The 24,330-nt window shown below is 42.2% G+C and overlaps 1 protein-coding gene across 4 annotated transcripts in view; it reads left to right on the forward strand.

Moving 5' to 3' along the window:
• Positions 1-24,330, forward strand: part of LOC124997441 (myosin-10) — a 65,273-nt gene that overhangs the window by 20,484 nt on the left and 20,459 nt on the right. For 2 of the 4 annotated variants that reach the window (XM_047571128.1, XM_047571130.1), the window contains exons 4-12: positions 13,907-13,934; positions 15,937-16,039; positions 17,373-17,402; positions 20,225-20,317; positions 21,113-21,176; positions 21,540-21,638; positions 22,893-23,036; positions 23,157-23,252; positions 23,916-24,034. In XM_047571128.1, the coding sequence (XP_047427084.1) occupies positions 13,907-13,934; positions 15,937-16,039; positions 17,373-17,402; positions 20,225-20,317; positions 21,113-21,176; positions 21,540-21,638; positions 22,893-23,036; positions 23,157-23,252; positions 23,916-24,034 (776 nt within the window). The remainder of the gene's footprint in view (positions 1-13,906; positions 13,935-15,936; positions 16,040-17,372; positions 17,403-20,224; positions 20,318-21,112; positions 21,177-21,539; positions 21,639-22,892; positions 23,037-23,156; positions 23,253-23,915; positions 24,035-24,330) is intronic. The other 2 variants (XM_047571129.1, XM_047571131.1) reach the window with 1 other exon arrangement.

Raw genomic sequence — 24,330 nt, forward strand, 5'->3', positions numbered from 1 at the left:
CACACAGGAGTTGAATTGTTGGGATGTCGAGGGAGATTTGAGATCCTGTGTGTGCATGACTGTTTGAAGAAGGTTTGTGTTGGCACATTGACTTGTATGCTGACAAAATCACAGATCTTTTTTGGTTCCTCATGGGTAAAATGTAAAAGACAACAGGTTTGTGAAGGCTCTCAGACATCCAGGTCAAGGTATTACCAAAAAGCAAAGCCGACGCAAAGACATTGGGACATTTCACCGTCGTTCAAGTAGCTTCCAAATGACTAGCAGTTTAGGGCTAGAGGAAGAGTTAGGGTTAGGGTTAGGGTTAGGGTTAGGGTTAGCCTGACTGGGGTCTCTTACAACCAGTTGCCTTTTCTACAGCTTTGCATCTTTGGCTAAAGATCGGCGCACATAATCAGAATAAAAATGCATCACCACCTCAATCAGAACAGACTGACTCAGTTGGAAAGTATTTTTGAAACAGTGATGTAAACCTTTGATAATCTCTTCAACAGGAACACATTATCTCCTAATAACCGTGATCTTGATCTGGTGACATTCTTCCTGAGCATGTTGGGGGATAAACATCAGGTGAACTGACGAGTTCCCAGGGGGATAAGAAACGTGGAAACACTGAAAGCATTTGAAGATATGAACAAAACTGGAATCCATGTGTGCTCTGTATTTAATCAACTAACTTTTGATGTTCCGCATGTTTTCTGTCATGTAAACACATACGGTCATTTTATTCAGTGTCCACGTGAATCTCGGTGTAAATTTAGCCACGGATGAACTTGTTTTGCCCGGCTAACGAGTAATGGCCTGAATAGTGGTGGAGCCAATCAGACGCAAAGGATGAACCCCACCTTCTGTCGCTTTTGTGGGAAATGAGAACGCGACTGTTTGTGCTATTTTGACACCGCTGGCATTTTGTCTGGTACGACCACTGTGCTCAGTGAACCAAATAACTAGATTATGTGTTATTATGTTGCCATGTCTCAGTCTTATCCGTGTGATTGTGTTTGTGAGTAGTCTCTGGATCTTCTTCTACAACTACCCCACCCACCTATTGCTAGTATTAAACTGTCTCATTCCGACCCCCTGACTGGGAATTTGAGCTGTAAATTTCCATTCCACTGTCAACGCGCACATGTTGTCTCTTTGCTAGCATGCCGTATAACTGGCACATGTCCTCTGGGTAACTTAATGCAGCAGGATGGACATATTGAATTTCAAAGAGTCTTCTAATTAGTCATAGGATGTTTACCACACCAGTCCAGCACCCCTCCTTGTGAAACATGTGGGACTTGGTTCTCAAAGCCTCTCTCTCTCCCACTCTCTGTATCGTTGTATCTGACTCGATATCCCTCTGTTTTCCCTCCCAGACTTTTCTCATTTCACCCCTGCATGAGAAGCATTTCAAAAATGTGCTTTGTGGGACTTGAAAAGGGAAAGGCTCCAAAAGTCTGTCTGAAGGCTCTCTGTGGAGTACAGCTCAGACAGTGTAACACAAGCAGAGAGGCCAAGGAGCTGATAAAATGAATTAAATACTCAAAAGGCTCGACTTTCCATGCACTTTTAATTCTGACTTATTTCCCCCACCCCCTGCGGGTAGGTTTAAAGCCAATATTAGCAAAGACGAAGACACAATATTACATTTTTGTTGGGTCTAAGACTGGTTTTCTTGGCTCTTACTTTGAAATCCCACTGTGTCTGTGCTTAGACAATCTGAAACTCTTTATGAATGACGTTTGTTATGCCTGCTTTGATATTTTTAATCCAATATACATTCACTGTGGAAAAAACAAATCTCCAACCACTTATGTGATGTCTTTAGTTTTCATTTACCCCAACACTGTAATCTCTAATTTATTTCTACAAATACTTTTTCTAATTGTAAATTAATTAGAAGGGATGGGCTGATATTAGCATAAAAATGTAATATCTGGAAATGTCGGGTTTTGTAACTGATGTTCAACCGATGTAAGTTTCAGCATTTCCAAGCCTCCATGATTGCAGTATGCAACGTTTACTAGCACACGCTACAACAACAACAAGAACAACAAGTGGATTGCTAGCTGTGGCTAACAAGTTTGCTCGTCAGGTCCCTGACTAAAGTTACAGGAGATATAGTTTTGGGGTAAAAAGCCTGCACATATCGGTGTCAGCTGATATCGGTATCGGAAATTAAGAATTGGACAATATCGAGCATCCCAATTGACTTTATATAAGGATGGCCAATATCACCACAACATCACCTGTAGGGGTCCCCAAGAGTGGTTTTGAAGCTCAGCGTTGTGTATCTGGCTGCCGCCATCTTGGCAGCGCCTGACTCCTCCTACCTCAGTTTTTTTGGCACTTCCAGGTAAATCTGGGGAACACAATGTGATTTATAATGTAGCTAGCAGATATTCGAGTTGAATTTCAGAGACAATGTGTGCAACAGAATAAAACGTGGTGTTTAGCCACTTTCACTGTGGGAATCTTGTCCCATGTCCACAGGTCTTGTTGGCTACACTTTGAGGCAGTTTGGTTGCAGTTCTGCCTGTGGATTTGCATTGTTTCCACATACAGTATAAACCGAAACACTTGTCGCCCCATCCCATTGTAGCCGACAGCTGGGAAGTAGTGGGGTTTTGATGTGGTCCTGATTGTCTCGGCAACCCTCTTGTTTATTTTCCACTCCAAGTGTTTGTGAGCAAATGGCAGTTAGTTAATTCTTCTTGCCGTCACCGCTCCCTATTTGCTCTCTCTGCTCGGCCACTTCATTTAGGTTCATCCGATACTCCAAAATATCAGTATTCTGAATTTGGCGGTGGGAATCAAAGTGGTGGACGGTGTTTTTTGTCATTCAGCTGACCCGAATGCTGCCATTGATTGTCGACTCAAAGTTGAGACGAGTTCAACTTTGTTGTCCAGTCGCATCACGTTTCCAGTGACAACTCAATGAATTTCATTACACGGGCCCTCGTCGCCTTTTAACTTGTAGTTTGTTTCCAGTTTTCAAGTACATCCCCTCAAATTCTCTTTTCCCACGTTTTCTTTCAAACTCTTTATCTATCAGTCTGTTCATTTTGCCAAAAAGGGATCCCCGTGATCTGACGTGGAAAAGAAAGAGGTGGTGGGAGAGACGAATGAAAGCTTGGCTTCAAAAGAGCTTCCTGTTTTACACCTCAAGGTGAAAATGAGCTTCTTCTTCTGCCTTTATCTTTGTGTGTGTGTGTGTGTGTGTGTGTGTGTGTGTGTGTGTGTGTGTGTCTCCCTATACCCAGGTGGTCCCTCATCACACACACACACTCCTGTCATTTCCGGGAGGGTGGGGACATTCCATAAGCCGTTATGACAGTCTATTTCCGACCCGAGATCTCAGCTGCCAACTGTCATCGTATCGTCCTGCAGCTGAGTCAGACGTACTGAAACATGCTCAGGATTTTATCCGTTCAACGTGTCATTGTGCGACGCTCTAATTTTGTGTTTTTCCTCATTACGCCATGACTCCATTGTGCCACTCTGAGCTCTATCCCCTCGCTATCTCTGTTTCCCCCCCCCATCACTCTGCTATCTGTCCTCTTTCCCCCGCCACACCCTTCTCTGCCTTACTAGACTCTTCCCTCTCTTGGGAAGTATTCGCTTATGCCAGATGCACATCCTGTGACTCTCAGGGGGGTGGAGGGGGGCATTAGAACGGCCTCCGCCCATTTGTTCATTTGTTGCTGGTGAGAAAGTGATCTCACTGGCATGTTCCACCTATTGGCACAGAGTGATAATGACGTATCAACTAAAAAAGTGTAAAACGGTGCCTTTAATGTCACCTCTGTTGCTGAAAACAACACCTGTTCCCCACCCAAGAGGCCCCCGGTGCTGGAAGCGAGGGAAACCAGGGACATCCAAATTCCAGCTCACACACAAACACACTCACAGAGATACTGTAGGTACACGAGGCCAAAGGGACAGACAACTCTGTGGGTCTCCCTGCCCTTCTGTTCATAAACTAACAAATGCCTAACTGGCAGCTGGTGCAACAGCGTTAATAATGTGTCACTGGGCGGTTGCAAATGGTCAGATGTAAAGAGACTTTTAGCTGGATTGTCTAGTTTGTTTTTTAATTGCATCTCCCTAGTTTTAAGCCTTAAATGTCTGATGGCAGTTTCAGTTACAGATGCCCCGATCAAGATTTTTTGCCCCTCAATCCAATCATTTAGATCTGAGTAATTCATGTTTTCTCCTAGATGTGACTGGATTTAGTCCAATAAATATTTCTGTCAGGTTAAATGTAGTGTGGAGAAGGTAGCTCGTACCTTGACGCTGTTTCCAGGAAACCTTTCTCGTCTTTCAAACGCAGGTTTCAGTGTTTGTCGTTGTTTCGGTCACAGGATTTTGGTTCCTCCTCTTCTTCTTCTGTGAATTTTGACAGATTTGTTGCTAGCCAAACGCCACAAACAAAACAAAAACAAACAAAGAAGAAGTTTTGGTTGGTTTTGGTTTATGTAAGACCTAAAATAAATAACTACAAAAGCTGGGCCTTGACTGAAGCCTGATATGGATCTGATCCAATCATTTCAAAGAAACTGCTTGGATTGGCCCCAGTGGCAATTGGGATATCTCTAGTTTCAGAGTTAACGTTTGTAGGATGTTTTTGGACATTGTGCTTTGTTTTTCATCTTTTAACTCTACTTTTGTTACTCAGTCTCCTCAGCACCAATCTGGTAAATGACTCCATCAATGTACAGTCTATAGTGGGTGATGACTTCTTTGTTTTGGAGATTCTCCACCCAAAATACCATCTGTGGCTCTAAAGCTGTGTTCAGGCAGAATGCAAAGTCAATTTGAGACACTGAAGTCAAACGAAAGACACAATTTGCACAAACATGAGGTGAAAATGTGTGCACGAGTACTAAAGCCAGTTTTCCTTGGTGTTGAGAATTTCTCCGAAAAGGTGGATCCATTGCAAAACTGCCTCTTGTTGTAGAAATGCTGTAGGACATATCCCAGGCCTATGGGACCTGGCTTCAAAAAGGTCCGGATCCAGCCTCCGAAAAATCTGGATCCGTCATGATGGTCGGCAGAAACGTGCAAGACTTACGCGGTTTCACCCAAAAACCGTATTTGTGTGGACATAGCCGTAGAGTGGAGTAACATGACTTGATGACTCTGTGTTTCTGTCCCTCCTGGAAATTTGTCACCTGATGTTTTTTCCCCACGTAGAGCAAACATGCTCAGAAAGAATGGATTTATTCCAATAACCAGAGAGAAACCAGCAGATCAAGAGTTTACATGGTTATTAGGAGCTAATTTCTTCCTGTTGAATGGATTATCATAAGGTTTACACCACCCCTCTAAATCTGTTTATTCAGTTATTTCTCATTATTAGTGGAGTACCGTGCAATTCAATTCAATTTCATTTACGTAGCTTCAATAACAATACAAATTGTCTCAAGAGGCTTTACAAAAACCGGCCTGAAGGCAACGTTGGCGAGGGAAAAACCCCCTTGGTAACTTTAACCATAGCTGTTTCTGTACTGTATGATGGACTCTAAAACCTGATTGGTCACACATGTAATTGGCAGCAACCTTTTCTAAAACTTTAGAGATACAAGGAAGTTTATACATTGGTCTATAGTTGGTTAAAACCTCTGGGTTGAGAGTAAAAGTGTAATTACAGCAGTGGGGCACATATCCTGTTAATTAAGATAAGTTTATCTGATTTAATATGGAATTGTTAATTAATGGAAAAAAACCTACTTGAGCAATTTAGTCGGGATAGGATCTCAAAGACGTAGACTAATGTCCATGTAAACGTAGCAGTTGTTTGCTTGAGCTCAGGCTCCTTCTTTACTCCGTTCCACAGATCGGGGTGGAAATAAAGTGGCTGTTAGTATTAACCTTAATCGCCGCTGTGGGATTTATAGTGTCTAAGTTTATTTATCTTATCAGAACCGCTTTTGGAGGATGTAGCCTATTACCCCTTCCACTTAAACCGCGCTTAATTTGCATCTTATCATAATTGTCGGTGACAGTTATACACCGCAGGTTCCCCCCGGACCGCGACACTTCCCAGATCACGACGACTGCATTGCTACTTCTACTGTCTGGGAATGTGAATGAGCTCCGTCTCACACACACACACACACACACACTTTAACACACACTCAGCGCTTTGTTCCTCCGGTTTATAAGTAGCTCTGGATCCTGTTCTGCGTCAGCTCGAGGCCTCTGCGAGTAATCAGGCCGCCATTTTCATATCACCTTTGCACCAATATAGTCGACACTTTGGGAACTCGTTCTGCATGAATATATATATATATTTTTTTTTTTGTGTGTGTGTGTTTTGCCGTGGGATAATCCTGAGAGTTTACGAGAGAGCGGCTCGCTGGCTATCGCTCAGGATTTCACATGTGTGTGAAGTGGTTGCCATGGCGCTGGGATTTTCACCGTGTGCAGTTTGCGCTTTACGACTTCTTTTATGAAGCTTTGAATTGTGAGAGCTTGGGGCTTCAGTGTGGAAAGAAACGTGTTACATCCAGTTGTAAAGATCTCGTGCTCAGAGTTAAAATCAACAATTAAGAACACGCTGAGCGAGCCAGACGTTCGGGTTGAACTAGAACCGCGTTACCGAGCGCGGCTCATGGCAAATAGGCGTAATTATGATCCTTGCGTTAAGAGTGTTTTTGTAAGCTAAAGGTCTGGTTTCAGCTGCGGATGTGGAGAATGTTTTTGGTGGCTGCGGTTAAAGGAGCCATCAGACCTTTTCAGCCTGGAGTGTAAACGAGAAAGTTTGGCTCAGGGCTACCTAGAATTTCCGCGCAAACCCATTTTGCCACGCGAGCTTAACAAGAAGTGCTATTGTTGTTCTGTGTTTTATCAGATTAACTGCAAAACCTATATAATTCACGTTTACCATAATGGGGTTTTAATATGTTCCATATGTCTTTGATTTGGAAAATTATCCTCCTTAGTGTGGAAAATTGTCTCAATTGCGGGTACAGTGTTGACAAAGTCCATGGTGTTGATTGAGTAAATACGCCAGATTTACGACACGACGCGTTTCAGTGTTTCAGTTCATCCCATTCATTCATCATTACACAAAATAAGATGTTACAATCCCTTGAGCCAAGATCCGAGGCAAAACACATTTAGGAGCCCACGTCCAAGTGAAAAACAGACCAGCACGTTAGCAGTCAGCTACCAGCTAGCAACCAACAAGAAGACACCAGCTAACTAGCCTAGCCGTCAGCTGTATGCCCACGTAATCCCGTCCCCCAGTAGAGTGTGAGTGGGAAACGCCAGCATTCCCATGCACTGTAAAAATGAAATGGTCTACCATAGCAGCACAATGGCTATGCATGAGCATTGAGTTTTGCCTGATTGCCGGTTGGTCTTGTTGCTGGGTTATTCTCAGTTCTGTCTCAGACGAGAATGCAGTGGTCAATTAGTCTGGGGCCTTTCTCTGCGTTAGGGCTGTGCATATCAATCTAAATATCGATAGTATCGATACCAAGGCTAGTATTGGTACCAGATCGATATGTGAGTGCTGTTTCTCTCTTCTGAGAGAGTTTGACACTGAAATAGTAGCATCAGAAATAGTAGCATCACAGCAGCATCGCACAGCTGGCACTGATGCCATCATTGAAATGTGTCAGTACTCGGAAAAGAAGACAATTACTCGGGGTGCGGACCCACTTTTTGGTGGAAAATGAATGAGCCAACATTTCCCTCTCTTGCTGCATTTTTTCCTAAAATAATTATGTGCAGTAAAAGGGTAGTTGCTTAATTTTACACTGTTAAATTATTTTATATTGTGATTAGTTCACCCTAAAATATTTGTCCTGTGTTTGATCGTAAACAAGGAACTAAAGGCAAAATGACAAAGTTATTTGATGATTGTGACGACGAAGTGACGAAGTATCGATATCGGCGATGCTAGCCCTGTATTTACCTTGTATCGGATCGATACCAAAGTTCCCAGTATCGCCCACTCCTACTCTGCGTGGGTTCTTTCCGGGTACTCCGGCTTCCTCCCACCGACCAAAGACATGCTCATTAGGTTAATTGGTGATCTTAAATTAGCAGTAGGTGTGAGTGTGACTGGACAGACAGGTGACCTGTCCAGGATGCACCCACCTCTTGTCCAATGACAGCTGGGATTGACTAGATTTCCATCGACGTCACTCTCTAAGTTGGTGCAAGCAGCCTTTTTGCAGATAAATAACACACCTGCAGTTCTAATCACAGTCAGCACAAACCATTCAATCAATCCTGCTCAAAACACACTCAATCCAGTTGTACAACAACTCACCTTATTTATCCTTCCTATGTATATAGTACATATTTGCTTCTGTCTCTATTTGTACATTTGTGCATATATGCAAATGTTGTACACTTTTTTTTCTCATTTTATCATCTTACACCTATTTTTATTTGTGTTTTTTATGTGCAGCTGAGCTACTGTGACCAAGCAGTTTCCCTTGTGCATCAATAAAGTTTGTCTAAATCTAAAAACCAAATCGAAAAGTTAGTTCTCACTCAGCTTCTGCTAGTGGTATGATTTTCCCATTTAAACCCCACCAGTCTACAAGAAGTGATGAAGCAGCTTAGATGAAACATCTTCAAGAAACTCTAAAAGTTCAGTTGCTCTTGTTTTAGCATTTTTTTTTATCTACCATGACCAGGATGACTTGGAGCCCCCACAGAGATATTGAAGTTGGTTTCTTCCTTCATAGATTTAACGTTAAAATATGTCATTATGAGAAAAATATTTGAAAAAACTCTTGAAATATTAATGGATTCATTGGAAAAAATAGTCAATTGTTGCAGCCCTTATTGTAAGACTTATTGTTAATAAAAGTCACCGTGTGCGCTAAGAACTGGGACTGCACGAGGTTAAATAAGGTCGGCATAATGAGGGGTTATGGTAATGATCGGGGCTTTAGTGGAGACGCAGGGCGACGGGGAAATGCTCTGGAATGTGAAGAATGAGGGTTTGTTTAATCCTCATAGGGGGATAAATTATTAGCAGCGAAGGGAACCCTGCTGCGCAAGACAGGCCCATCTCTTATCACATAAGCCTCAAGCGAGAATGGTGCATGTGAGTGTTCTGCACCTGAGATTTCCTGAAAGGTTTCCCGTTAATCCCCCGAGGACTTTAACACACTCTCAGCCTCTGCCTCGTTTATATAATTTGAGATAATCAGTGACGTTTACAACAAGCTCAGGAAGTAAGTGCCACTATACGTTAGAGGGAGGCGTTGTCATGTCACTGCAGCGTTACTGATATTTAACTTGTGTCCAGACAGAGGCTGAGCTGTGGTCTTACACTGACATTAGCTTAATGATTGGTTTGCGAATCATCGAGGAGGAAATACTTAAAGGGTCTGAAAATGACGCTGAGGTGGTCAAATTGAAAACATGTGTGATTCCTTTCTAGCAGTGTCGATGTGAGTAATCTGGCTTTGCACCATTCATGAGAGGGGAAAAAATGGGAAACGAGAGCAACCGGATGAAAAGGGGGGGGCACACAAAAAGGGGGATAAGATTTATTGAGGCAGTAATGAGCTACTGGGGAGGGAATAGCACCTTCGGTTTGACTGGTCCACCCACCCATGCTTGCCTTGGCCTGGCCGTGGCCTAGAGTGGCATCCTGGGCAAATATGACCCATGCACTTAGTTGCCGTGGTGACGCAGGAAGCAGCAGCAGATGCCAGATGAACCAGATGGATGCACTCACTCAAGAGATTTTACCAAACAAAAGCTTTTTTCCGAAAGCTAAGTAGAAAAGCTAAGTACACACCTTTACTGTGACCAGATGCGTCGTGTCAAAGGCAGAAACAAAGCTGAGAATATTAAGGGTGGCATTTCCATTGGTATTTCCATTTGCAGACTAAAGTGGTGTGGCCCCCCCTTCTTGCCATGTAGGTTTGGATTTTGTTTTCCCTTAATAATAAAAAACCTTCATTTAAATGTGTTTGATGATCTGAAACATTTAGACGTGACAAACGTGCAAAAAATAAGAATTCAGGAACCGTTTTTGACACCATTTTATGTACTTGATGCATCGGTTTGATGGAAGAGGCGGATTTTCTCAGGACTCCCACTTCAGCTGTGGAGAATGTGGTCGATATCTTTTTTGTTCTTGTCTGACCTTCGGAGGAGAGACATTGGAAATGTCACGCTAGATTAAAGGAATGATTGGCAGTCGGGGGAGGATGATTGAAGGTACAATGCGACTTATAAAGAGAGAATCAGGGGTATGAAATAGATGTCAGACGAGACAAGCAGGGAATGATGTGACTGAAAGTACTGCTGTAGACTGTGTGCACTTGTGTCTGCTCACCCCTTTCAATTTCTTGAACAAATGGCAATCTCTTCCCATCAGCCAGGACTGACACGTAGCTTAGAGTACATCTCAACCCCACTTTCATTGCTGCATCCGCTGCTATTCCTGCCCTACAAACCTGGTCTGGTCAGTCTGCTGTGTTGTATAATCAGATAAATCTGCAGGTTATGAGGTTGTGATTAAGTCCTGACAAACCAAACCAACGTCAAAGGGAAACATTGCCTGTTTCCAGACCAAAAACAGGCACTTGAACACAACGCAGCGGCTCTAGCCAATGGACCTAGAACTAGAGGGAAAGTTTGGAGAGCAGCTAATTGCCTTGCAGAGCTGACCTTTAGCAAATCATGATGATTGATTTGTTGGTTTAGAGCAGATGCTAATGGTCTGACTTCTCAGTGAAATTATTTTGTTTCTGTGTACACAGCCCCATAAAGCTAAACAGCCTGGATTTCCATCAGTGTTACTTCATGTTAAAATATGTCATTATGAGAAAATGCTTGAAATACTAATAGATCCATTGAAAAGAATTGTTGGTAAATGGTGTCGTTTCTGAACCAAAAACTGGCACTTGAGCACATATATGAAAGGAAGTAACTCTCCATACCAGCAGGTGGCAGTAGTCTGTATTCGTCCCTGACGAGGGGAAACTGGACTTAGAAGTAGCTGAGTCATGCTGACTGATCTACAGATGTTTTTCCCATTCCAGATGTTACTATCATGACGTGGCACTGGATCGCTTGCAGGAACAGTCAGAGTGACTGATGTTGGCTTGGTGCATCATGGCCTTTATGCTCTTGCAGTAACGGGAGATTTCTTTTTAACATCAGGTTGACATTTAAGGACAAATTTTTACAAAATATGAAAGACCCATTGTTGTATTTTTGTCTGCATAGCCGGTTTTTCTGACTGCTTATACCACCACGGTCCAAATTTGGGGTTTGGGCTTTCAGCCTGACTATAGTGGCATGTTGTTGTTGGGTGTTTTATCCTGTGCAGATTGCAATCAGGTGCTAATTTCAGAAGCATGAGGTCACACATGCAAATTCCTTCCACGTTTAATCGTGTCAAGCTGAGCCGATGTTGCACAGGAGTGTGTGTTGGATCTTTTTATTCATGATGGAGTCGGGTGCCTCGTGAAAAAGCAACATGAGGTTCATATGAGGAGCATCAGGTCTGAGTAGAACCGTGACAGAAAGACTAATCAAACTTTGACCCGAGTTTCAACAGCTTTGTTATTATTAAGGGGGCTGACTGAAATCTAATGAGCAGCTAATTCATCATTCACACTGTTACCAGAAGTGTCGACCGTTGCAGGTGCGTCTATCTGTTGGTTTTCAAATCCAACAAAGTAGGTGTTCGCTGAGGAAACCATGGCAAAAGGTGTTCAGATGCACGCATTCATTTGTTGCCAAACTTTTGTCACTTGAAGGCCTTTGTCGCTTCAATATTGAACAAAAGGCAACTACTCTGGTGAAAGATTACACCTCGGAAACTATCGGAGCCACCTGTGAAAATCTGACCCACATCAACAGGGTGTGAGTAAATAGCTGAGAACTCTGTTGTTATCCATCAGAGCTGCTAACTAGCCATAACCGTTTTCTGGAAAATGGAAAGAAGTGAAAAACAAAGGTGCTGTGTGATCCTAGTCAGGCTTCTTTCTTCATATCACACACACCAGCAGATGTTGCAGTTTTTAGGTCACAACTGTAAGTTTCAGTCACAGTGAACAGCTACTGCCAGATTTCCTGATTCACTAAAGCTGATAAGAATGGAAAATGGGTTTAATGAGGAGCTTTGTGTATTTGTGGATGTGTTAGGTGAATCATATATAACAAAAAGCAGTTCCTTCTACCAGATCATTGGGTTTTAAGTTGCCCTTTTCTCATTGAGGACTTAATCCTACATGTTTAAACAAGCCATTGTGCTTTTATGACTTGTGTTAAGGTCACATTACGCATTGTCGCCAAGTCACCATTGAAGGGTTTGTCAAACCTCTGTTGGGGTTGTGATGCTATCCTTCATTTAGAAATGAACACATTATTGTTGGGTCTATTTTGGCTTGTAGAGTCGGTCGACGATCATCTATGACCAGCAGCATGTTGCCCTTTCACCGGTAGGCTGAACACACTGAACACACCGTTGCGGATGAGATCATTAGTCTAACTACATCCAGCATACTCACCTTAGATAGAACATAGGTCTTCAACAGGGGGTTTGCGACCCCTAGGGGGTCCAAAGAGGTACCGCAGGGGGGTCGCAAATTCTTTGGTTGATTAGACATTTTACATCTTTGCCTCTTGTACAGAGTAGGCCCCGCCTCTATTGCTGCAGAGCCAATCATGAGGTTGTATATTACACACTTACTCTGTTAGCTTCCCCGCAACTGGCCAAGAGCCTATTCAGTCCCCAGGTTTAATCCCAGATGCATGCTGCAATATTAGCAGAAGAGAAGCTAACAGTGCAGCTGCTAACATTAGGATGGTAGGTGTGTTTATATTTATGCTAGTTGCATGGCCACCCTACTGTTGCACATGTTTGAAATTAAAAAAATGAATATCTGAACCTGTTTATTATTTGAACAGCTTAATATTGAATGCAAAATGATAATAATAATGTAAATTTATAAAAAGCACTAGGTCGAGTTTAATATAGAACACATATAGTAGGTAGGGGGATCCTACTTAATCTCTCCATCAGTTTGGGGCCTGAAAAATGTTGAAGACTCCAGCCTTAGAAGCTAAGTTGAAACTCTTTTGAAGTAGATCATAAAAAGTAATGAACAAGTCATTAAAAGGGAAGCTGAGTTAAAAGAAAGAAAATCTATTTGCATATTTTGCTAAATGTGCCTGTTGAGTGAATAGTAGAAACATTCTGCTTATTTGCCAGGTAATAGAGGAAGGGCAAATGCAAACTTGAAACCAAACTTCTTTCATATGTGTGAAGGAAATGCTTCATGATAAACAGACATTTTGGAACACTAAAGGCCTACCGTACTCACTGTCCACTTTAATCATGTAACCACTGAGTTAGAGCCGTCGTCGTCTGGAGTTACTATTTGATGACGGACGTGTCAGTTCCCCGCTGATTCTGGCTCTTTGTAGTCCTCTTTAGTGACCTTCGGAGCTGAGGGGGTCACTCCCTTCATTGGGCATAGCTAATCCTGTCATCTGGACTTTGGTCTGAGCTCCTCTGTGATGAAAGGTGTAAAAGGGCTTTGGTTAAGAGTCTGGATGGGTGTCCGTTTATGGCCAGTGCGCGGCCTGGCTCTGCAGGGCAGCTCTGGATGCTGCAGCCAGAGGAATGCCTGCAAAATGTGCTCTTGACACAGACTCGGTTCATGTGATTCTGATGCTGGTGGAGCAATATTTTATGTCTGTCTCTCATGAAAGATAATACTGTTCATTTAGAAATCATGGGTTCGGCCTAATAGGTGATGTATTTGCGCGGTGAACCAGACTGAAAGTTGCATTTTAGTTTGTTAAAGCTGAAGCAGTTTTACCACTAAAGACCATGTTTGTAGTTATTCTTGCTTTTAAAAAAAACAACATGCAAAGATGCTAACTGTGTCTTTTTTTTTCTGTTTTCTCTGAACAGACCGCGAGGACCAATCAATCCTTTGCACGTAAGTACTGCAACTCTCCTAAATCCTCTCCTCTTCCCCACCGAGCTCATTTCTCTGTTAGGACAGATGGTTCTGTTGACAAAGCAGCTTAATGGCGTGGAAAATTAAACTGTCCCAGGTTGAAGACTATATAGCTTCACCTTAATCCCATAATATGTCTCACTTCTTGTCCTTGTGTGTGTAAGAGTCACAACTCTTGGTCTTTCTCCATCTCCCTTCATGCTTCTGGCCCGCTGCCATCGTTCCTGCTGGGTTGTATTTAAAGACTAGTTTCAAATAGCTTTTTTTTTTTTTTTTTGAGGATGCTGGGCTGCTCTACCCAGTGCTGAGGGAGTTATGAGTGCGGTTTGGTGGGCCTGCCTTCATCCTCCGTGGCAGAGAGTAATTAAGTGCCACTCTGTTTCTGCAGCGAACAGACAAGAGCAGTTGCATAATCTGCCCTAAATACTGAAAACTACACCCTCTGTTGGTGACAGTGGAGCCATTCTATTCTATTCTTTTTTTTTTGGTCTGTTTAGTTGTTCAGTTGTCATTTGTCTTTGCAGAAAATGCGCAACTTTTGACCTTCTTGTGCATAGAATTAAAGAAAACCTTGATTAGTTTTGTACTTTAGCAGTTTTTGAAGAAAAAATCTAAATCTTGTATTTACAGATAAATGCAAATGTCCAAGCATAAGAAGGAGTATATAATAGGAATGATGGAGGTGTTACTGAACCCCCACAAATACTGGTAAACTTTTGGACCTGGCATTCATTTGTGTCGTAACGTCACAGAGACCCTCCCCTCGACCCATAGGGTCCAAAGGCCCCCACTAACAACATGGCCCATGTCCATTCTCTGATGAAGCACAACTGTTTTGGAGGAACAGGGGAGACCTACACAGTATTAGGTCATAATGTTATGCCTGATCAGTGTATTGTAAAGTTGGCTTTAAACGAAAGAAGTGCCAAAAACTGCAGTTCCTCAAAAAGACTACTTGAGGTCGACTCCAAAAGTGAGTCAGTCCCCAACTTTCAACAGAAATGAGGACGTTAAAAGTCCAGTTTTCCATTAATAAGAACTGTATGAAGGATAATTCTTATATAATACACCTATTTAAATAATATAAGTTATATCTTAGGGTGTGGCCTCTCTAGCTGTCAACCTCCACTCACTCTGCACCTCTCTGCAGATTCAGGCCAAGATGGCGGCGCACAGAGCTGCCGCATTGAGCTTCGAAAACCTCCCTTGAGGAATCCCCTCAATATTATCGAAATTAGCCTCAGAGAGCTGCTTTGAGAGTCATATGAGAATTCTGTTTGACCCGCTGACTCATGAGAACAGTGAAACGGGAAATAGTAAAACTTCCAATGTAAAACGTCTCTTCAAACCACATGTTTGCATCATTTATAAAAGTAAAACTATGAAGACTTCACGCCAAACTCCGATAGCTGACCTATATTCCTATGCCCATTTTCTGCATTCGAGGACTCGCCCGTTAAATTCTAGCTCAGCAGCTAAATCTGCAGTGCACTCCATGTGCAGCAGAGCTAATGGCAACCTATACTAAAGCCACTGGCATGCAGCTAGATGTAGTGTCGCTGGCCTGGTTTTGCCGTTGGGTTTTCTGGACTCTGAGCCGTGTGGATGGCCCTGCCTCAACACAGCTATCATTAGAAACAGCCCAGAAGCGGGGCCTGGAAACTTAGGAGACCGTTTCACCAAAAACCACAGCGTTCTCCAGTGAAACAGACTCACAAACAAACGGATAGATTAACAAAGAAAAGCCTGATTTTTACTCGCTCGCCTTGCCTCCCTTTTCCCTCTCTATTCATCGTGTCTTTTGGGTTTTTACAAACTTTCTTTCTTAGCAGCTGAGATAATGAGTGGGAGTAATTTTGGTGTTGGGTTTTTACCACATTTTGGTTGTGCTCTACCAGACAGATTATTTCCTAAAAATGTGTCTTAAAAAGGTTCTAATTTATGTTTAAACCTCTCACTTTTTCACACCCTTTGTTTTCAGGGGCGAATCAGGCGCCGGCAAGACCGAGAACACGAAGAAGGTCATCCAGTACCTGGCCCACGTTGCCTCCTCACACAAAGGACGCAAAGACCACAACATTCCTGTGAGACCCCTCTGCCTACGTTTCTCCTCCTCTAGCCCTGGCAAAAAAAATCCTCTCCTCTCCTCTCATAAACGCCAGAGAGCGTGCAAAGCTTGATATCACTCTCGTTATTTTATGGGTAACCAGCGAGCGTTTAGCCTAGCATAACACTGTAAATAGCTAACTGGGCTCCCCATTTGTTTAATCAATTGAAAAACCAAAGTATAATTGAAGTGTTTGTGTACAAAAGTTTTTCTTGGCTGGGATCAGCATTATTCCTCTCTGCCCGGTTGCCGGGCAACTGCTCAGAGCCAAGAAATTATAAAATAGTGAAGAGTCAGTTTTCCCATCGTATAAACAAACATGGTTTTAAAAGGGAACGTTGGCTCAGGGTTTAGGATTTTTTTTTTTTTTTTTCCTTTCCCGACAATTGGATCAGCACAGATTATCTCGTTATGTGTGGCATTAAAGATCCACCCTTAAACCTCCCGAGACATCGAGAAACTCGTCAGTCCAATTTAAATTAAACATGTTTGAATCTGGATAATCACGTTCAACATAACCACGATAGAAACGAGTCTACAAGAAGAAGCAGCAGCTGGTTTTGTTGTCGATTAGAATGAACTAGTGAACATGACCAGTACCTACCTGTTCTGTTTCTGTTGGACAGAGCTTGGCTAGCTGACATCTTATTCAAAAGAAATTTTGAAAAGCTAGGCTAATGGCTGTAGCATTCAGCAAAAACTTGTGAGAGTGGTATCAATCTTTTCATCTAACTCTAGAACTTTTGCTTTTCCCAAAATGTGAAGCTGTTCCTTATATGTACAGTAACGTTAATGTGTTCTAGGTAAAGTACCTACAAGTACCGCCAATGAAGCAGCTAGCAGCGTTAGCAATAAAACATTCCTACCTTTCAGGCTAACAGGCAATCCTCTAGAGTATGCTATGTTGAGATTGTTGAGACTGAGACTATCCGTCAAAAAATTAGCTGGTGAATTTAAGTACGCCGATTCTGTTTAATTTGGACAGAGCCTGGCTAGCTGCTATCTTGTTTAATGGCTGTAGCGTTTAGTGATATCAGGTTTTTCATCTAATTATCCATCTTTATCAAGCTTTTCCTTACATGTACTGTAATGTTAATGTGTTCTAGGTAAAAAAAACTGCTTAGCTTAATTTTAGAAAGCTTTACTTATCAGCTAACCAAACAGATGTTCACTGACCAATCACTGCTAATGCTTCATGCTATCCAATGCCATTCTGCTAGAGTGTAGCCAGTGTATGTACTGGTGTTCTGTTTCCTGACATGAGCGCTTCAGGTTTTTAACACTTGCATTTGTTTATCCGTAACAAACAGCCCGAATCCCCCAAAGCATTCAAGCTACAGGCAAGTGTATCCTCCCCCTTTCTCAAAAACGACTGTGTGGTCCTTTTTTATATATATATATATATACATGTGTTTTTTGTATTTTTTGTCATGCTTGTGTGCATTTGCATGCCCATTCTCTCTAAATCTCTGCCGCTTCCGCGACAACGTTGACGGACTAATCTAAGCTCCTTTCTTTATGAGGTATTTGTTTGTGCTGGCTCAGTCTCCTCACATGATTGTTTGAATCTGCCGTCAAACCAGCAGGCTCATGATAATAAAACGCGTTGTTTTATCAGTCGGTGCCGGTTTATTAGAACGGTTGGAAACCGCTTTTATTGGAAACACATGTCGTGTCAAATACCTGCCATTAAAACTTTACGTGGCTCTGGTTTGTTATTTCAATTTACTCGACAAGAACAGCGTGAAAGACAGACCGCAGCCTCACTAAACATCTCTCCTCAAGCTTCATGTTTCTTTAATCACGTATCCAGAGATAGCAAGGACCGTTCCAAAAGTCTTTAATTGCATGCTTTCCTTTTGTGATGTATTATAGACGCATGTTTAGAGTTTGAAGACAATTTTAAATGATTTCTGTAATGACTTCAACCCATCTTCTCTTTCTTGTGCTTTGTTTATTATTTTTTTTCTGCCTGATTTTTCCAGAAGCTATTTTTCTTTCTCCCGTAAACCAATACCCGATGTCTCTCTGAAAATCTAATAACTATCGGAGCGGAGGGGAGTCCTGAAACCTGCAGCTTTCGCGTGCACGCAACTCTCTCTTTTTCCGAGTGAATTCGTGTTTAAGCGTTTCGGTAGCTGACCTCCTCAATGCCGCTCTCCCTCTGCGTTGCATTACGGCCGCCTCCGAGCGCCGGGCCAGAGGAATGTAGAGCCGGGGATTTAGGGAGAGGAAAGACATGATGCAGGAAAAGACGCAGAGCAGGCTTTTTGTCATTCCCTCAATGAGAAAGAAGAGCAGGCACGCCATTTGTAAATGGATGTATACACCGTAGCGTGGAGAGTGACTACTCCCTACTGTTGTCGGCAGTTTTTCTGCAGGGACTCGTGCATTCATCAACACATTTAGACAGGCCGAGCAGACCGAGCAGAGACATCGGAATGCTGCATGAAGGATTATCCCGCTCCTTATACTTGTATATTTTTCTGCAAAGGTGCTGCATATTGTATTTCCATGTGTGGCCCATATGTCTGTCCAGAAAGATTAAACTTTGAATTTAGACCCCTGCCAGAACTCAACATTCTTGTTTCCAGACCTCTTCTGAGATTGTTGTTTCCTTCTGTTTTTTGTTTTTTTTTGTGCTGGTGTTGTTTCTGTCTCGTGGCGCCAAGAAATGCTTGGAGGATTAACCCCGTAGTTTTTTGTTTGTTCATTTAATTGTTGCGACATTCGGTTCGCGCGTTCACAAGTGTCAGTGAAAGATTGAGAGGATCTGTTTGTGGGTTTCGGCATGGTTTGGATTTGCACAAGAGGTTCAAAGCAATACTCGTTTCGCCCTATTAAACCTTGTATACCGATCCGGCATAACATTATGACCACCTCTCAAACTGATGAGACATTAAGTAGGGACCCTCTACCTGCTATATGGGTTCTGTATTAAACTATTTATAAAGATTAAGCTTTTCAAATAACACACAGGTTCAAATATTCTTTTTTTTTATTATTTCAAACGTGCAACAGTAGAGTGGCTGTGGGACTGGGATTTCACCTCGGGACTGAATAGGATCTCGGCCAATTGCAGGGAACCTGACAGTCAGCAACATATTTTAGTTATCGAGGTCTAGTTTAATATAGAACACATATAGTAGGTAGGAAGGGGGTCCCTACTAAATGTCTCCATCAGTTTGGGGTCCTTGTCCTGAAAAACGTTGAGGACCCCTGTCCTAAAGCATGTTTGTGTGTCTTTGCTATGGGGTGGGGTACAGGTGGGTGCTTTCATATCTAAGTAACATCCACACGAATGAATGCCAGGTCCAAACGTTTCCCAACAGAACATTGAATCCTGGCTGTGGTCATAATGTTGTGGCTGATAGGTGTATGCGAAAGGAATTTTTTGGTTCTGGCCCCTGTGGAGTTTCAAATAACCTGCTAACTGAACATAACTAAGAACTTTTGTTTTTCTTTAACTTTATTGACAACACTGAATTAAATTAAACACTGTGATTGAGGTGGTTAAATGCGGCATTTTATTCAGATTGTTAACGGATTATTATCAAGTCCACAGAGAAGAATCCTCAGTCTGTTCAAGACGGGGTCTAAATTTCCTATTTTTGGCTTTGGCTGAGCTTCTAGGGAATTTTCCAACCAACCGCCTCTCAATGCAGGTTTTGAGATTTTGGGAGGAAGCCATCATTACCATCGTGGTGGTACACTTTTTTCCTTTTTGTTGTATATAAATATGGTGGTGTAATCATCACAGCCGGAGGAATGTCTTAGACGGGAAGAGGCCTCTCACTCCTCGACTCAAACTAACCACTCTACTATAGGCCGCTGAGGGTGATGCCTACTTGTGGTTTCGCTGGTTCTGTCAAATTGTTTGGCTTTTCTTGCCGCTTGTCGAGTTCGCTTCACAGAAATCACACCGTGCCGTGGTTGGTTTTCGTAAAGCCAGCAGATAAACTGTCTGACAGGTTGTTTTACATCATACAGACCTGGCTACGTCTTTCTCTTCTGCTACCCACATTTAAGCCTTGCAAGCTTCCGTACGTTTTACTAGATGCACAAAAATAAAAATAAAAAAAATACATGAACAAATAAAAAGTCAGGAGTTGGAAATGTTTGACATTTGGCTTGTTACCCCCTTTTTTTTTTTTCTCCGCAGGGTGAGTTGGAACGCCAGCTCCTGCAAGCCAACCCCATCCTCGAATCATTTGGCAACGCGAAGACGGTGAAAAATGACAACTCATCTCGCTTTGTGAGTTTGCAGCCCCTGTTAAAATCATCATTCTCTCCAGTTAAATATACAGCGAGTCCGGATCAGGTCCAGAACAAACCGACAAGCCGACTATCGGTTCATTTTACACTTGCAGCAACACGTGTGTGCAAGGAAACGTTCATAATTCCAACTGTGGAGTATATACTACATGTTTATGTCCAGTTTTTATGTTCCTATACAGTATTTTAAAGTCATAATCTGATATATCATTAGGCATTTGGCTTTGTGCAGCCTCCATGTTTTACATTTATATCATATTTTATAGAGAAAACTCATGTACTTTAACTATTAAAAAGAAAATTATAGGCATTTGTGCACATTTGCGTACAAGGTTTGTCTTTTTAAACACTTTAACATGTAAAAGTGATACATCAGAACACTGTGATGGTCAAGAACTTTCACTCCAAGCTTTTTTGGATAAACCATGTGGTTGAGATTAACCACATGAATCACCGGCGGACAGATGGGCACGAACTCAGTGTCAGGAAACCACACAGATGCCTGAGATTCCTCCTGACCGGTTAACCTGGCGCTTCCTAATATAGACATCTCGCTCCTCGACGCTTTTCTTTTCTGTCATCGGCAAGAATTCACAAGGTGGTATTTAAAAACGCAGCTGCGCCCCGAGGGAGGTGGGGAGGGGGGCAACAGATACAGGGAGGACAGCTGCACTCGCGAACACGCTCTCGTCATTCGTATTAACCTGTGAGCTGCGATGACTGTTAACGCAAATATGCGCATTGTTTTTTGTTTGTTTGTTGTTTTTCCTTGCAGGGGAAGTTCATCAGAGTGAACTTTGACGTGACGGGCTACATCGTCGGGGCAAACATTGAAACCTGTATCCTCATCATTGAAGGAGGAGGATGTGGGAAAATAAAAAAATAAAAGGCAAAGCGAGCTGAGGGCAGGGTGCACGTTGAGTTTAGGGAGCAGTGGTAGGGTTTCACAAGTCCCCACAGCTTATGTGTAACCACAAAAAAAAACAAAAAAAATTCCCCCCTTCGACCAGAAAACGCTAGAGAGCATTTAGCACAAAAGAAATCATTATTCTTCATTCTTTTACATTTTTAGTTTGTTGTTCCTGACGAGGAAAAGAATAAACTTGTCTGGTTTCTCTAACGTTCCTCGGGAGAGTAGGATCATTTTTTTTGGCTGCTCCTAAAGCGTGACAGGGACGTTTCTTAACCCCGAACCCTCTCAGATCTCCTGGAGAAGTCGAGGGCCATCAGGCAGGCCAAAGATGAGAGGACCTTCCACATCTTCTACCGCCTGCTGGCCGGGGCCGGAGAGCATCTTCGAAGTGAGTGTCACCTCACCGCTCGGGATCTCGGGATAAGTGACTCGGGGGTGGGGGGAGTTTGCTCCGGGGGAAGGGAACAAAAAGCTGGTTTGAATTAGAAGCACCGGAGCAAACAGTTCCCTCTTGTTAGCGTCTAATTTACCTCGTTAGCACATTGTTTCATGGTGAAGTACAGACACTGACAAAGCCACACTTTACATATTTCTCCTGTGAACTAGTGGATTTAGAAGGTCGGCCAAGTCTCCGTCACTTACGTAATTTGTCTCGGAGCCTTTGACTGGATCTTTTTTTCTTTTTTCTGGGCTATCGAATAAATTTAATAATTGTTTAGTAAACAGCAAACATTTGTTGGAATAACAAGAGCTTGTGTCGTGGTTAAATGTGATGAGATGGAAGGAACATGAGGGGATGAGGGTGGGAGATAGAGACGAGTAATAAGCAGCAGAAAGGCTGATAGAGAAGAAGAGGAGGAGGAGGAGGAGGAGGATGACTGCACGGTAAACGATTTGAAAGTCAGGGTCACAATTAATTTAAAGGATGGGAATTTAGGAACTGGCTTGGAGAACTGAGGTAAGTGTAAGTAGTGAACATGCTTCCTGCACTTGTCCAGTGCATTGTTTACTTCAGTTCTTGAAACCAGTTCCAAAGTTCCCATCCTTTAAATTCATTGTCATTCTGGCCAAAAAAAGCAAAAAAAATATAAATGTGGCCGCTTAGGGATTCCGTAGTTATCTTTTCTTGTGCATTTTTTTTTTTTTGGCCATTGTATTTTATTTATTTTATTATTATTATTGTTAGTTTGATTCTATTGCTTAATTTTGTTTTAATTTATTTATATATTATTAATACAATTTAATGTATTATTATTTTTTATTAATATATTTTTATTTCTGTTTATTTTAATATTTAAATTATTATTATTTTCTAATTCCACGCAGTTTTAAACTGATTTTTTTAAGTGCAACTAAGCTATGATGAATTTCCTTTGTGGATTAATAGTCTGTCTAGTCTTAAGAGAATTAAACTACAGAAATAGCCCAAATTAACCACAAGACTGTGCATCCAGATATTAAACCTTATTATACTTTCGCTTAAGCTTCATTAACATAATTTAAATTGTAACGTTTCAGGACAAAATGGCCTTAATGCACTTTAAAGACACTCTAGGCTGGATGACTTGTTGTTGCACAGACATGTATTATGATTATGATTAAAATTGACATTGACTCCATTTCTTCCCTTCCCCTTCTTCAGCCGACCTGCTCCTCGAAGGCTTCAACAGCTACCGCTTCCTGTCCAACGGTAACATTCCCATCCCAGGCCAGCAGGACAAGGACAATTTCCAGGAGACGATGGAGGCCATGCACATCATGAGCTTCTCCCACGACGAGATAGTCTGTGAGTAACGCTTCCAGATGTGTCCCCCGATTCAAAGTGCACCTCCTTTCTCTCTCTCTGACGTTACCTAACTCCCCCCTGGGCGTCAGTAAAGTTTAGTCTTGTCCGGTCCTTTTCTAGGCATGTTGAAGGTGGTCTCCGCCGTGCTTCAGTTCGGCAACATCATCTTTAAAAAGGAGAGGAACACCGATCAAGCCTCCATGCCCGAGAACACAGGTAAACACTGAGCTCTCCTCACGAGTGATTCGTGAATATCAGGTAGGTACCGCAGAGGGCTGAGGGGTCACAAAATCTTTGGTTGACTAGACATTTTTTTTACATATATTTTTAAAATTTTGACCCACAATTTTCCCCACAAATTAAAATTTCCTTACATACACATGAACATGAATCCAACATATTTCAGTAAAGTCTCAACAGAGCACCACACTAGACCTGTCAATCTAAGCTTCCTGTATACGGTAGGCCCCGCCCCTATCGCTGCTGAACCAATCAGGAGGCAGCATGTTATACACTGACTCTGTCAGGTTTCCCACTATTGGTCGAGAGCCTATTCCAGATGCACACTGCAACATTAGACATTTGTTTTCTTTTCTTTATATGTTCAGGTATGTTTATGTTTATGACAGTTACACAGTCGTCCTACTGTTGCACGTGTTTGAAGCAAAACAAAAAAAATATATATATATATTTGAACCTGTGTATTATTTGAATAGCTTATATGGTAGCTTATATTAAAATAATTTCTTTCAGAAGTTCAGTTTTAATGTATTTGTTTGAATTCAGCATCAAACGTCCATCAAATTCGGGAGATTCAACAACAAATTGGTGATTTTATGAAACTGAATGTCACGTATTCTCTTCTTCTTCTCCTCCCAGCGGCGCAGAAACTCTGTCACCTGCTTGGAATGAACGTCATGGAGTTCACCCGGGCCATCCTGACCCCGAGGATCAAAGTGGGACGAGACTACGTGCAGAAGGCACAGACCAAAGAGCAGGTGAAGTTGCACCGAAGCCATTTATTGATTGATGAAGGCGCAATAATATCTACGAAGATGAAACCCAAAACTCCGGATTGGAAAAACGTCCAAATCAATTAGAAACTGTATATCACCGGAACCTGAAAAAGGTTCATTTTGTCTCTGATTTTTATCAAACTCATAGCACATGTTTGGACAGGTCATCCGCCAAAACATCTGGGCCATAATTCTCGCTCGGTGCCCGACGTCCGTACCTTGTCTCACTTTGATTACCTATTATTTATGGATGTCTTTCATGTTAATCTCCTTGGTTT

The sequence above is a fragment of the Mugil cephalus genome, chromosome 20 (assembly GCF_022458985.1).
Source record: "Mugil cephalus isolate CIBA_MC_2020 chromosome 20, CIBA_Mcephalus_1.1, whole genome shotgun sequence".
NCBI classification, from domain to species: Eukaryota; Metazoa; Chordata; class Actinopteri; order Mugiliformes; family Mugilidae; genus Mugil; species Mugil cephalus.